The sequence below is a fragment of the Oryctolagus cuniculus genome, chromosome 14, assembly GCF_051225735.1.
Source record: "Oryctolagus cuniculus isolate XC-2025 breed Fujian yellow rabbit chromosome 14, ASM5122573v1, whole genome shotgun sequence".
In the NCBI taxonomy this organism is placed as follows: domain Eukaryota; kingdom Metazoa; phylum Chordata; class Mammalia; order Lagomorpha; family Leporidae; genus Oryctolagus; species Oryctolagus cuniculus.
In genome coordinates this window covers 81,286,936-81,301,452 of record NC_142880.1, presented here as the reverse complement: position 1 = coordinate 81,301,452, position 14,517 = coordinate 81,286,936, and the positions used below count along the sequence as shown (strand labels likewise).

General features: G+C 43.2%; 1 protein-coding gene across 3 annotated transcripts in view; it reads left to right on the top strand.

Moving 5' to 3' along the window:
* The window catches only part of DEPDC1B (DEP domain containing 1B), a 118,014-nt gene that overhangs the window by 39,430 nt on the left and 64,067 nt on the right, over positions 1–14,517 (top strand). For all 3 annotated transcript variants that reach the window (XM_089313199.1, XM_089313200.1, XM_070056735.2), the window contains one exon: positions 9,939–10,074. In XM_089313199.1, coding sequence (XP_089169325.1) covers positions 10,072–10,074 — 3 coding nt within the window. In that variant the 5' untranslated portion in view covers positions 9,939–10,071. The remainder of the gene's footprint in view (positions 1–9,938; positions 10,075–14,517) is intronic.

The following is a 14,517-nucleotide window of genomic DNA, read 5'->3' as shown; positions in this document are numbered from 1 at the left end:
ATAAACTGTATTTCCCTTATGCTTTGGATGCCTTAGAATATTTTTATGTTTGATTAAGTTATTGGTTCTAAATTATGTCAGCTAAATTCACTAAAGGATGGTAGTCTGATAGATCATTATTATTACTTTTGAGATTTATTTGAAAGGCAAAGTTAGAAAAAGAGAGTGAGTGAGCTCTTCCATCTGCTGATTCATTCCCTAAATGGCCGCAACGGCAGGAGCTGGACCAGTCTGAAGCCAGGAGTTTCTTCTGTGCTTCCCACAGTTGGGCCATCTGCTGCTGCTTTCCCAGTAGTATCAAAAGGGAGCTGAATCGGAAGTGTAGCAGTTGGGACTTGAACCCATTCCCACATGGGATGCTGGCACCGCAGGTGGCAACTTCACTCACTATGCCACAGTACTGGCCCCCTGGTAAATTATCTTAAAAATTACATTTCTCCTACCAATAGTTGGCAATACAGTTGAACTAGGAGATGTGGGCTTTTTTGTTGGAAGATTAGCTATGGTGGATTCGTTTTCTGTATACAAATGTAGAATTTGTTTAGGATAGTTTCTTGTATGGGGATCTTGTAGCTCATGATCGTAAGATTAGTATTAAGTTTGCAAGTTTTAAAGCAAAAACCTAATGTAGCCCACTAGAGGGAACTCTGCTCTTTTTAAATGTACTTGCTTTTATTGAGAAATGTAGCTTTCATATGAGAGTGTATAAACTGTATCTGAACAATTTAATAATAACAAAGCAGACACCTATTTACAAAATTTGTACTTTGTATCTTCTCCTGAGAGGTCATCAGTATTCTGATATCTGTGTTGATTAGTCCATTGCTTCTGTTTGTCACTCATGCATGTATCCCTGAATAATATGGTTTTTGTTTCTGAACTATTTTTCCCTGTTTCTGACTTTTATATAAAAGCTATCATCTGGCTTGTTCTTCTGTTTCCCAGTATTTTTGATATTTATCCATATTGATGTATGTAATTATAGTGCCTTAAATTCTTATAGCTGTATTGTTTGCTATCAATACATGACCATCTATTTAATATCCTGTGCTTGGAGGTTTGGGTTGCTTCCAGGTTTTTGGTATTATACACATTACTGCCATGAACATTTGTAGACCTACCACCTTCTGTACACATGCACGAGTCTCTTTAGGATACTTGGAGTTGCCTGGGAGTGGAATTTGTTCAGTGCATATTCAACTTTATTAGATACAAGCTGTTTTCCATAATGGATATACTGATTTTTATTCTATTACTACAAGATATTTGATATTAACTGACTTAAGCTTTTGCAAATCTAATATCTATGAATTATGGCCTCATTGTGATGTTATTTTGAATTTCGTTGATCAGTGATGGGATTGAATATCTATTTATATGTTTATTCATTGTTCCTGGTTCCACATCCAGAAATGCCTGGTTCATATCTTTTTATCTTTTTCTGAAGAATTTTTTTCTTATAGATATTTAACATTTTTAGAAAATATGCTAGATATCAATATTTTTCAGTTGTATGGGCAATAAAGAGCTCTCTTTTTTTTGAATTTAATTTTATTTGAAAGTCAGAGACAGAGATAGAGACAGAGACAGAGAGATCTTCTATCTGCTGGTTTGCTTCCCACATACTTGCAACAGCCGGAGCTGGAGCAGGAGCCCAGTGTTCAGTGCAGGTCTCCCACATGGTTGGCAGGGACTGTAGTACTTGAGCCATCATCTTCTGCCTCCCAGGGTATACATCAGTGGGAAGCTGGATTGGAAATGGAGGAGCCTGGACTTGAACCAGTTGCTCTGATATGAGCTGATGGCATTCCAATCAGTGTCTTGATTGCTGTGCCAAATCTCTTACCCCTTTAGCTCACTTTTTTTCATTTTATTTATGGCAACATGATGAACAAAAAAGTTCTCCAGTTTCATGAAGTTAAATGTATCAGTCCTTTTTGTTACGCTGCATGGTTTTAATATCTTGCTTAGGAATCTCTTCGTTACCCAAGAGCAGAGAGCCAGTTTCTTATCCTGTGCCGTAAGGTTAATGGTTTTGCTCATGTTTCTTATTTAAGGTGTGGCTTGGGGATTGCTCTGGTTTTCTATTGCTGAAAAACAATCTACTCTCAACTTGGGAGGCTTAAATTAATTTTATTTTGCTCATGGGATTTGTGTCAGAGAGCTCTGCTGGCTGTTTGCCCTTTACCCACAGTTCATCAATTAGGCTAGAAAATTCACTCATAAGATAGCTTTTTTCTTCTTACAATCGTGGAGCCTTTGTGCGTCTTGGTCTCTCCCTCTATTTATGTGGTCGGGGGTGGGGAACCCTTTTTCTGCCGAGGACTATTTGGATATTTATAACATCATTCACAGGGCATATCAACATTTTAAGATTTCTTTTAATTTTATTTTTTTAAAAGGCATTTTAGTTTTTTTTTAAAGATTTATTTATTTACTTGAAAGAGAGAGAGAAAAGTCTTCCATCCAATTGGCCACAACTGCTGAAGCTGCGCTGATCCGAAGCCTGGAGTCAGGAGCTTCTTCTGGGTCTCCCACGCAGGTGCAGGGGCCCAAGGACTTGGGCCATTTTTTATTGCTTTCCCACCCCATAGCAGAGAGCTGGACTGGAAGTGGAGTGGCCGGGTCTCAAACCGGTGCCCATATGGGATGCTGGCACTGCAGGTGGCAACTTTACTTGCTACGCCACAGTACATAGATTTGTTTTATTTATTTGAAAGGCAGAGTTACAGAGAGAGAGACATACAGACAGACAAAGAGAAGGAGAGACCGAGAGAGAAAACCTTCCAGTTGGCCTTAATGGCCAGGGCTGGGCCAGGCTGAAGCCAAGAGCCAGGAGCTTCTTCTGGCTTTTCCACATGTGTGCGGGGGCCCAAGCACTTAGGCCACCCTCTGCTGCTTTCCCAGGTGCAGTAGCAGGTAGTTGGATTGGAAGTGGAGCAGTCAGGCCCATATGGGATGTTGGCATTGCAGGTGGTGGCTTTACGCACTACGCCACACTGCCGGCCCCAATTGTCAACTTAAAAATTAGCCTGCTATAGATGAATTGAATTTTGCATCCCATCTGCGGTTACCTTGGCAGGGCTAGACCAAATGATGTCTTCGGCCTTAGAAGGCCCACAGGGTGAACGTTCACCACCATGCACTAGAGCGTCTGCGTGTGGGTGATGATGGTCTTAGGGTAGTTGCCATGCTTAACCTGGTGGCTAGCTCCCAAGAATGAAGCTCCCAGGAGCAAGTATTCCCATCAGGAAAGAAAACTGTCCGTCAGCTAAGGTCTGTGCTGGAAGTTCTGCTGTATTTCACTTGTCAGCTCACTCACTGGGCTTCTGATGGGGGCGTGCAGTCACCTCAGGGATGGCAGATATTGCGTTTGCCATCCTTAGAAAATACAAGCTGTCATACTTTGCCTCCAGCCATAACAATATTGCTTTCATGTTCAAGCTGCATTCACCCTCCCCATCAAGACTTTAAGTTTCATACTATTATGACGTTACATACAGCAAGCATTAGGTGCGTATCTCCCATTCCTTGATTAGGGCTCAGGTCTGCTTCCTAGGAGTGATTGTCTGTGAATCCTGGCTCTACCTCCTGGACTTCTGGCTCTGCATTCTGAGTCATTCTTTCTTTTCCATAATAAATGACCTGTATTTCCAGTGGGGGTAACTTTCTCAGATACTTCTTGCTTATAGACATTTGAGAGTGTTGGCTGATCTTTTCATTTTGAAATGTTCAAGTGGATGTGTTCTTCAGGTTCCAATTGAACTGTACCAGGATGGTGATTCTGCTAGTACTGTTATCTTAAGAATGTTGAGTTTTGGGGCTGGCACTGTAATGTAGTGGGTAAAGCTGCTGCCTGCTGTGCCAGCATCCCATATGGGCATTGGTTTGGGACCCGGCTGCTCCACTTCCAGTCCAGCTCTCTGCTTTGGCCTGGGAAAGCAGTAGAAGATGGTCCAAATGCTTGGGTTCCTGCACCCACATGGGAGATCCAGAAGAAGCTCCTGGCTCCTGGCTTCGGATGGGTGAAGTTCCAGCCAACGCAGCCAACTGGGGAGTAATAGTGGATGGAAGACCTCTCTATTCTGTCTCTCTCTCTCTCTCTCTCTCTCTGCCTCTCCTTCTCTCTGTGTCACCCTGACTTTCAAATAAATAAATAAATAAATCTTTAAGAAAAAGAAAAAATGTTGAGCTTTCTTATGAATCTTTCGTGGTTTATTGCATTAGGTAAAATTACACATAACAGATCCCTTTGACAGGCTCTCTTCTGTATTGGGCCACTTACAAGTCTGTTATGGTGCAACACCCTTCAAATTTTAGGAACCTGTGGTGTAATGTGAAAGCCTGGTGCTTGTCCCTGGTTCCTGCCATAGAGTTCCTAAAACCATTCCCTGAGTGATTGGAGTACCTTTGGTTATTCATAATGAGCCCTTGGGAGCCTCCTGCGTTTATGCCAATGAAACTACTTAGAGATTTTTCAGAAAGAAGGAATCATGAGAGGATTAGAGTTGGAACTGCAAGCCCCACCCATCACCCCTGGGGAAGTGATGGGAAAGGGCCTGGCTGTAAGCTTTGAGAGTCTGGGTTGTGGAATCTTCAGCACCTGGAGGCGAGGGAAGGCGCATGCCCAAAGGGGGAGTCCAAGCTCTATGTGGGCTCCCTGCCTCACGTCACCCTTATCATGTCTTCCCCTGGGTGTTCATCCCCATCCTTTATGATCTCTTTTATAAGAAACAGGTAAACAAAGTATTGTGAACCATCCTAGCAAGTTGTCAGTCTCAGGAGAAGGAGGGCTGGGAAGTTCACCCGAGAATGATTTTTTTTTTTTTTTTTTTTTTTTTTGTGCAAATCTGGAGCTTTGGTGCTCCTTGACTTCAGTTTCTTTCCACGCCATTTCTCATCTTCTGGGGAATTGTCCTGTCATTTAGGAGTGTCACAACATGGTGGCCCTAGGGTAGTCACACTTCTTGGTTACTGGTTTCCAAGAGGGAGCTTTACAGGAATGCATGATATGAGAGCGAGAGTTCAAGAGGCATGAAGAGAAGCCAGCTAGTTAAGGGTTAGTGCTTCTGCCATATTTTGTTTATAGAAACTTAAAGCTCACTCAGACTCAGCAAGAGTGGGGACGTGCACTCTGCCTCTTGACACAGCAGCGGCAAGCTCACGTTGCAGAAGGTCGTGTGGTCTGGGGTGCCTGGTCAACAACTCTGGGAATGTGAAGATCCTTGGAAATGTGGCAGTCTGCCGAGGAGTGCAGTTTCACTTTTCACAATAACCAGGGGATGGCGCCGTGGCTTAGTCGGTAAAGCCGCCAACTGCAGTGCCAGCATCCCATATGGGCTCTGGTTCGAGTCCCGGCTGCTCCACATCCAATCCAGCTCTCTGCTATGGCCTGGGAAAGCAGTAGAAGATGGCCCAAGTCCTCGGGCACCTGCAGCCATATGGGAGACCCAGAAGAAGCTCCTGGCTCCTGGCTTTGGATTGGCACAGCTCTGGCCATTGCAGCCATTTGGGGAGTGAACCAGCACATGGAAAATCTCTCTCTCTTTCTCTGCCTCTGCCTCTCTGTAACTCTGCCTTTCAAATAAAATAAATAAATCTTTTTAAAAAATGGATAACCAGTTGGCACAGTACTTACCTTGTTTTTCCACTGATTTGCAGTGTCTACTCTGTTATAAGCCATGTTTTTAAACATGAGTGTGTTCATCTCTTTTTCTAGGCATGGCCATTTTAGAGGGGCCGTTGGGCAGAATCTGGAGAAAATTTTGTTAGTCACAGCAGGTGTGTTGGAAGGTGCCACCAGTACTCGAGTGGGTAGAGGACAGGGCTGAGGCTAAGCGTTCTGCTGAGACTGAGTAGCTATGGTTGCAATGCTGAGATTAGGTAGCTGTGGTTCGTGTCATCCATCAGTATCGCTCTACCACATTGTCTTCATTGGCTTTGATTTTTGGTAAGGTAAGCCACTGCAATTTGTTTTTCTTCTTTAAGAATGTCTTGAGGCAGACATTGTGGTATAGCTGGTTAAGCCACCGCCTGCAACACCAGCATCCCATATGGGCACCCATTTGAGTCCTTGGTGTTCCACTTCCAATCCAGCTCTCTGCTAATGTGCTTGGGAAAAGCAGTAGAAGATGGCCCAAGTCTTTGGGCCCCTGCATCCATGTGGGAGACTGGGATGGAGTTCTTGGCTCCTGGCTTTGGCCTGACCCAGCCCTGGCTGTTACAGCCATCTGGGGAGTGAACTAGCAACTGGAAGATCTCTCTTTCTCTCTCTCTCTCATTCTCTTTCTAACTCTGCCTTTCAAATAAATAAATCTTAAAAAGTTCATGGAAAATGGAAATAAAAGCTAAGTTTACTTATTTATGTATTATTTTGGTAGATATTGTGCAGGGAGTGTTTTTTTTTTTTTTAAGATTTATTTTATTTATTTGAAAGGCAGCCTTAGAGAGTGACAGAGATAGACAGATGCAGAGAGAAAGATCTTCCACCTGCTGGTTCACTCCCCAAATGGCTGCAATGACCAGGGCTGGGCCAGGCTGAAGCCAGGAGCCAGTAGCTTCCTCGGGGTCTCCCCCGAGGAGGTCCAAGTACTTGGGCCACCTTCCACTGCTTTCCTTGGTGTGTTAGCATGGAGTTGAATCAGAAGTGGAGCAGCTAAGACTCGAACCAGTGCCCATAGGGGATGCAGGCATTGCAGGCAGCGGCTTTACCCACTACACCACAATGCTGGTGCCAATAAGTTTATTTTAAAACCAATGTCTTGGGGCCGGCACTGTGGTGCAGAGGGTTAACACGCTGGCCTAAGCACTGGCATCCCATATGGGCGCTGGTTCAAGACCCAGCTGCTCCTCTTCCAATCCAGCTCTCTGCTATGACCTGGGAAAGCAGTAGAAGATGCCCAAGTCCTTGGGCCCCTGCACCCGCTTGGGAGACCCGGAAGAAGCTCCTGGCTCCTGGCTTTGGATTGGTGCATCTCCGGCTGTTGAGGTCAGTTGGGGAGTGAACCAGCGGATAGAAGACCTCTGTCTCTGCCTCTCCTCTCTCTGTGTAACTCTGACTTTCAAATAATTAAATAAATCTTAAAAAAAAAAGAAAACAATGTCTTGAAAACAATGTCTTGATTATTTTTAGCACTTCGCATTTTCATGTAAGTTTTATAATCATATTTCATGAAAAACGTTTCGTTGGATTTCATCGTCTCTCTATCTTCATAGGGAAAAGTGGTATTTTATGATGCGGAGTCTTCTTATTCACTAAAGTATATTTTTCTGTCAATTTAGTTAATATCTTTCAATAAAGTTTTGTAGTTTTTTTGTTAAAGGATTTGCAGATCTTTTGTAGAAGATGGATTTATTTTATTTAATTAATTAATTAATTAATTTATTTATTTTTGTTCAGGGGCTTTTCTCTCATGGGCCCTAATTTCCCTAGGTGAAAAATGTGGCCTTTGAGCCACATCATTTCTAAAGGGCTGTCAAGTCCAATGTTAGAAGATTAAGATATTAGGATTAAATTGATGACTTCCAATGCACAAAATAAAAGCAGTCCACTGGAGGGAGCTCCTCTGCATTTTATCTCAGCAAGGTAGCCAGACTTCTGGGAGAAGATAGCAGGCCTTCTTCTGATGGCTGTGAGCAGGGAGCTCATCTTCTCTGGGTGGAGGGAAGAAGTGACTCCCTGGCGTGTCTTCCATCACTGTTCTGCAGTGAGAAATTCTACTCTGGGGCTGGGAGTTTGGTGTAGCAGTTATTGCCGCTATGGGGTGCTCAGAGTCCCTGGGTGTGAGGCGTGGCTCTGCCCCTGATCCAGCTTCCTGCTGATGCACACCCTGGAGGCAGCAGGTGATAGCTCCAGTACTTTGTTCCCTGCCACCCATGAGGGAGGCTCACATTGGGTTCCAGGCTCTTGGCTTCAGCCTGGCCCAGTCCTGTCAGTTGTAGGTGTTTGGGGAGTGGACCAGTGAATAGAAGATCTCTGTCTCTCTGACTAATAAATAAAAATTTAAATTAAAAAAAAGTAAAAGAGATTCTACTCTGCTGTTTGGAAGATATTCCCTATTTCTGAGTTTGGGAATACCAGAAACACATATTTGAACCTAGAAGGAAATTTATATATCATCTAATTTAAATTGTGATTTAGAGAGACTTTTACATTCCAAAGGAAACATATAGTTCATGGGAAAGCCAAGCTTAGGAACTCAGGTCCAAAAATGTTTACATCAGGGGCTAGTGCTGTGGTGTGGTAGGCTAAGCCTCCACCTGCAGTGCTGGCATCCCATATGGGCACCAGTTCATGTCCTGGGTGCTCATCTTCTGATCCAGCTCTCTGCTAATGGACTGGGAAAGCAGCAGATGATGGTCCAAGTACTTGAGCCCCTGAACCTGTGTGGAAGACCCGGAAGAAGCCCCTGGCTTTGGATTGGCTGAGCTCCAGCTGTGTGGCCATTTAGGGAGTGAATGGAAGACTTTCTGTCTCTCCCTCTTTCTGTCTCCTGATTCACCTTGATATAAACTTTCCTTGAAAACTATAGACATGAGCCAGTGTGTGATGTACGGGGCTGTGAACTAGCAGATGGAAGATTCTTTCTCTCTCTGTCCCTCTGTGTCTCTCACTCTCTGTAGCTCTTTCAAATAAATAATTTTTAAGAAAAGAAAAAAGGCCGGTGCCATGGCTCAATAGGCTAATCCTCCGCCTGCGGTGCTGGCAGCATCAAGGCTCACGGCAGGAAGCAGTAGTGCTGTTCCTGTGGACATGGGTCCAGGGAATTAATGTTCAAGGCTGAGCCCCAAACCAAGTGGGGCATTGCCTTATGTACAGTCTTAGTTTCTTTGTCTCCCTCGAATATTTGCATACATTTCATTTGGACATTTTAAGGCTACAGGGTTGCTGTAGGTTACACATTCCCACACAGGTACGAATTGTGCCACGTTGTTCTTTTTGTTGTTCTGGGAGGGCCCTCAGCGTTTCCCTTGCTCCGAGAGTGCCCTTGGCTTTCCTTCTGAGAGCCACTCCCTCACTGGGGGGCTTTCTAGGCTGCTTTCCCAATAGATTTCTTAGACTGAAGTTTCAGTCTCTGTGCCAAGTGTTGGTTACTTGAGGGAAAAAGTATGAGGCCAAATGGTTTTCATGTTAATATACTCTTCCTTAGCAAGTATTACTCAGATTTTTCTATTGATAATTCTCATTTATAATATGCCACCTGCAGATTTTGGAGTTATGAGATAGAAAGGATTTTGAGTTGGTGAAAGAAACGGCTTACCCAGGCATCCTACTAAAAACATCTTTGATCATGAAAATCAAATGATAAGAAAATGGATTTTATTTATTTATCTAAAGCGTGTATCATGTAATTGCTTCCTGTTTTTCCCCATAAATGCTTTTTGTTGGGCCTAATGAATGAATATTTTATTTTTTAAGGATTTATTTATTTGAAAAGCAAAGTTGTATATAGAGAGGGTGAGACAGAGAGAGATCGATCTTCTCTTCACTGATTCACTCCCCCAAATGGCTGCACCTGCCAAGGCTAGGCCAGGTCAGGCTTAGCCAGGAGCCTGGCTCCACTCAGGTTTCCAGGTTGTTGGCAGGGGCCCAAGCACTTGGACCATCTCCCACTGCTTACCAGGCACATTAGCAGGGATCAGAAGTGAAGCAACTGGCACTTGAACTGGTGCTCCAATGGGATGCTGGTGTCACAGTGGGCAGCCTAACCTGCCCTACCACAGTGCTGGCCCCATGAGTGAATATATAGATATATAGATATGAAATAAAACAAAAGATACAATTAGATGCAACCAGTCATGTGTAATAATTTGGTTAAGTGTGGGCTCATTAAGTGTGGAATTACTGCATAAATTTGCAAGGGCACAAGACCTGGATATTGTTGTTAAAATGTCAGTGTCTGCCACTGCTGCAATAACAAATCGTTCTTGGTTTTTAGGTTTCCTCCTTCCTCACCTCTGAAACCATATCCGAAAAAGCCCTCGTCCCAAAAGGATGTTATTAAGTTCCCAGCGTGGAGTGATCCCCCGCCAGGCACTTCGCAGGAGAACATCCCAGTGAGGCCGATTGTGATGGTGAGTGCCGCGACTCACGGGTGGAGGGGGTGGCCCGCGGCTGCGACCTTCTGTCCCTTATGAACAGTGGTGTGGAAGCACTGTAAAACAGTATCGTGATTGTCCCCAGCTGAGGGACCAGTGACCGGGCAAGACTGGCCCTCACAGGTTTTCTCTCTTGCCTGTCGCCATCTTGATTGAATACATGGTAACTGCTTTCATAGGTTCAGACTGAACAGATTTCTCTCCAGACTCCTTATTCTTGTCCTGTAATTTATTCTTTCCCACTTTGTCGTCTTCTCCTAAACTTTGTTATTAATGATTGACAGTTGAAAATGAGAAGGTTAGGTTAGGCCATGGAGTATTATAGAATGACTTCTGATACAACATATGAACAAATGTAGATTTTTCCAGTCCTGGGAAAACCTCTGCTCGTGGTAGAATGGACTACCTCTTTTCTGTATACCTTTTCCTTAAAGTATCTTCAGTATGGGGCCTGTGCTGTGGGCTTAGCAGGTTAAAGCGTGGACTGCAGAGCCAGCATCCCATATGGGATCTGGTTAAAATCCAGCGCTCCACCTCCAATCCAGCTCCCTGCTAACGTGCCTGGGAAGGAACGGAGGATGTCCCAGGTCCTTGGGCCCTTGCACCTATGTGGGAGACCAGAAAGAAGCTCCTGGCTCCTGGATTTGGCCTGGGCCAGCCCCGCTGGTTGTGGCCATTTGGGGAGTAAACTAGCAGAGGGAAGATATCTCTCTTTCTCGGTCTCTATGTATCTCCTTCTCTCTCTGTAAGTCTGCATTTAAAATAAATAAATAAGTCTTTAAAAAAAAAAAAACTCCAGTAGAAGACTACTGCAATTGAGGTAATGCAGAAAAATAAAAATGCAGAGAAAAACTTTATAAGGCAAGACAATTTTAAAGAATTGAAGTAACACCGATGCTCTAATTGAATCTGGATTTCTAAGCTAGATGTCCAAAGCATAGTTTTCTTTGCAAAGATATAAAGTAACTGTTTTTAGGCAGTATAAATAAAACAATAATTTTTTTTCCTTTTTTACATTTATTTTTTATTATTTCAAAGAGTTATAGAGCGAAAGGGAGAGGGAGACATACAGAATATTCACCTGCTGATTCACTCTGCAAATGGCTGTAACAGCCAGGGCTATGCCAGGTGGAAGCCAGCAGCCCAGAGCTGCTTCTGGGTCTTCCGCTGGGTGCAGGGGCCCAGGCAGTTGGGCCGTCCTCCTCTGCTTTCCCAGGTCATTATCAGGGAACTGGATCAGAAATGGAGCATACATGTCTTGAACCAGTGCCCAAATGGGATGTCAGTGGCAGCTTCATACAGCTAGCTACATGACAGTGCTGACCCCATTAATTCATTTTTTTCTGAAAGGGTTGTGTTGCATCTCAGTTTGGAGAGACTAGTTAAGCAGCTTAGATTTTATCACAAATAATTCAAGGAAAGGAATGACACCAGTGTTAGAAGTGGGGACTCCATGAAAGCTTGTAGATTTGTCAAGGATGGTGATAAATTTGGTTTTAATTATGTGAGAGATAAAGCTGGGTTACAGTAAATGGAACTATCTAACACGCAAAAGGAGATCATGGCCCTGGAACTTGGAGCAGAGGTCATAGTGGGTATCATAACTTATTCATTCAATAAAGATAATATTTCATGTCACTTGTATGCTATGCATTGTGCTGGGTTCTGCAGATGCAGTAATGTGTGACTTGGTCTATATTCTAAAAGTACTTACAAGTGATTGAAGCATGTAATATGAAATAGGCTGTTAAAGAAATAGAAATACAAAAGATATTTGAGGACCTTTGGATTTATTTCTACTAGGGAGTATTAGTTACCATCTGATAGTTCCTCTTCAGGTGAAAATTAAATCACACACTCCATGAGATCAGGTACTTTTTTTTTTTTTAAACTTTTATTTAATGAATATAAATTTCCAAAGTACAGCTTATGGATTACAATGGCTTCCCCTCCATAACGTCCCTCCCACCTGCAACCCTCCCCTTTCCCACTCCCTCTCCCCTTCCATTCACATCAAGATTCATTTTCGATTCTCTTTATATGCAGAAGATCAGTTTAGCATACATTAAGCAAAAATTTCAACAGTTTGCTCCCACACAGAAACATAAAGTGAAAAATACTGTTTGAGTACTAGTTATAGCATTAAATCTCAATGTACAGCACAGTAAGGACAAAGACCCTATATGAGGAGTAAGTGCACAGTGACTCCTGTTGTTGACTTAACAAATTGACACTCTTGTTTATGGCATCAGTAATCACCCTAAGCTCTTGTCATGAGCTGCCAAGGCTATGGAAGCCCCCTGAGTTCACTGACTCTGATCATTTTTAGACAAGGCCATGGTCAAAGTGGAAGTTCTCTCCTCCCTTCAGAGAAAGGTACCACCTTCTTTAATGCCCTGTTTTTTCCACTAGGAACTCACTCGCAGAGATCTTTCATTTAGGTCATTTCATTTTTTTTTTTCTTGCCAGAGTGTCTTGGCTTTCCATGCCTGAAATACTCTCATGGGCTTTTCAGCCGGATCCGCATGCCTTAAGGGCTGACTCTGAGGCCAGAGTGCTGTTTAGGACATCTGCCATTCTGTGGGTCTGCTGTGTATCTCACTTCCCATGTTGGATCATTCTCTCCCTTTTTTATTCTATCAGCTAATATTTGCAGACACTATTCTTGTTTATGTGATCCCTTTGGTTCTTAGTCCTATCATTATGATCAATTGTGAACAGAAATTGATCACTGGGACTAGTGAGATGGCATTGGTACATGCCACCTTGATGGGATTGAATTGGAATCCCCTGGTATGTTTCTAACTCTACCGTTTGAGGTAAGTCAGCTTGAGCATGTCCCGAATTGCACATCTCTTCCCTCTCTTATTCCCACTCTTATATTTAACAGCAATCACTTTTCAGTTAAGTTTCAGCACTTAAGAATAATTGTGTATTGATTACAGTATTCAACCAAAAGTATTAAGTAGAACAAACAAACAAAAAAAATACTAAGAGGGATAACATATTAAGTTGCTCATCAACAGTCAGGGTGAGGGCTGATCAAGTCACCATTTCGCATAGTGTTCATTTCACTTTAACAGGTTTCCTTTTTGGTGCTCAGTTAGTTGTCACCTATAAAGGAGAACAAGTGGTATTTGTCCCTTTGGGATTGGCTTATTTCACTCAGCATAATGTTTTCCAAATTCCTAACAGGGATCACTTTTCAGTTAAAATTTAAACCCCTAAGAATAATTGTGTGTTAATTACAGAGTTCAACCAATGGTACGAAAACAAAAAAAATACTAAATGGATAAAGTATTACACACATTCACTCACACACTCCATGAGATCAGGTACTTTTTAATTTAATTTTGAAGTTTTCATTTATTTTAAAAAAATTTTTCCCAGAAACCTTTTATTTTTTATTATTTTTAAAAGATTTATTTATTTGAAAGGTGGAGTTACAAAGGGGCAGAGGCAGAGAGAGAGAGAGAGGTCTTCTGTCTGCTGGTTCACTCCCCAGATGGCCACAAGGGCCAGAGCTGTGCCAATCCAAAGCCAGGAGCCAGGAGCTTCTTCCAGGTCTCCTACGTGGGTGCAGGGGCCCAAGGACTTAAACTGTCTTCTACTGCTTTCTCAGGCCATAGCAGAGAGCTGGATTGGAAGTAGAGCAGCTGAGACTCGAACCAGAGCCCGTATCTCTACTTGGTACTGCCAGCTATCCAGACACCTTTTATTTAAGGAATACAAACTTCACGCATTTCATAAATACAATATTAGGAATATAGTGATTCTCCCACTATATCTACCCTCCCACCCCTCTTCCTCCTCCCTCTCCTAATCCCATTCTTAATTTTTTCTAAGATCTATTTTCAATTAACTTTATACACATATAATTAACTCTATACTAAATAAAGAGTTCAACAAATAGTTTGAAAAATAAAACTGTTCCTCAAAAGTTGAGACAAGGGCTATTCCAAGTTATTGTATCTTTTTATTTTTTTTCTTTTTTTTTTGACAGGCAGAGTGGACACTGAGAGAGAGAGACAGAGAAAGGTCTTCTTTTGCCGTTGGTTCACCCTCCAATGGCCGCCGCGGCCAGCGCGGTGCGGCCGGTGCACCGCGCTGATCCGATGGCAGGAGCCAGGTACTTATCTTGGTCTCCCATGGGGTGCAGGGCCCAAGGACTTGGGTCATCCTCCACTGCACTCCCTGGCCACAGCAGAGAGCTGGCCTGGAAGAGGAGCAACCGGGACAGAATCCGGTGCCCCGACTGGGACTAGAACCCGGTGTGCCGGTGCTGCAAGGCGGAGGATTAGGCTAATGAGCCGCGGTGCTGGCCCCAAGTCATTGTATCTTGAAATGTCACTTTCACTTCTATAGACTACCTTTTAGGTACTCTATTATTTATCATAGATTAGAGAGAACATATGGTAT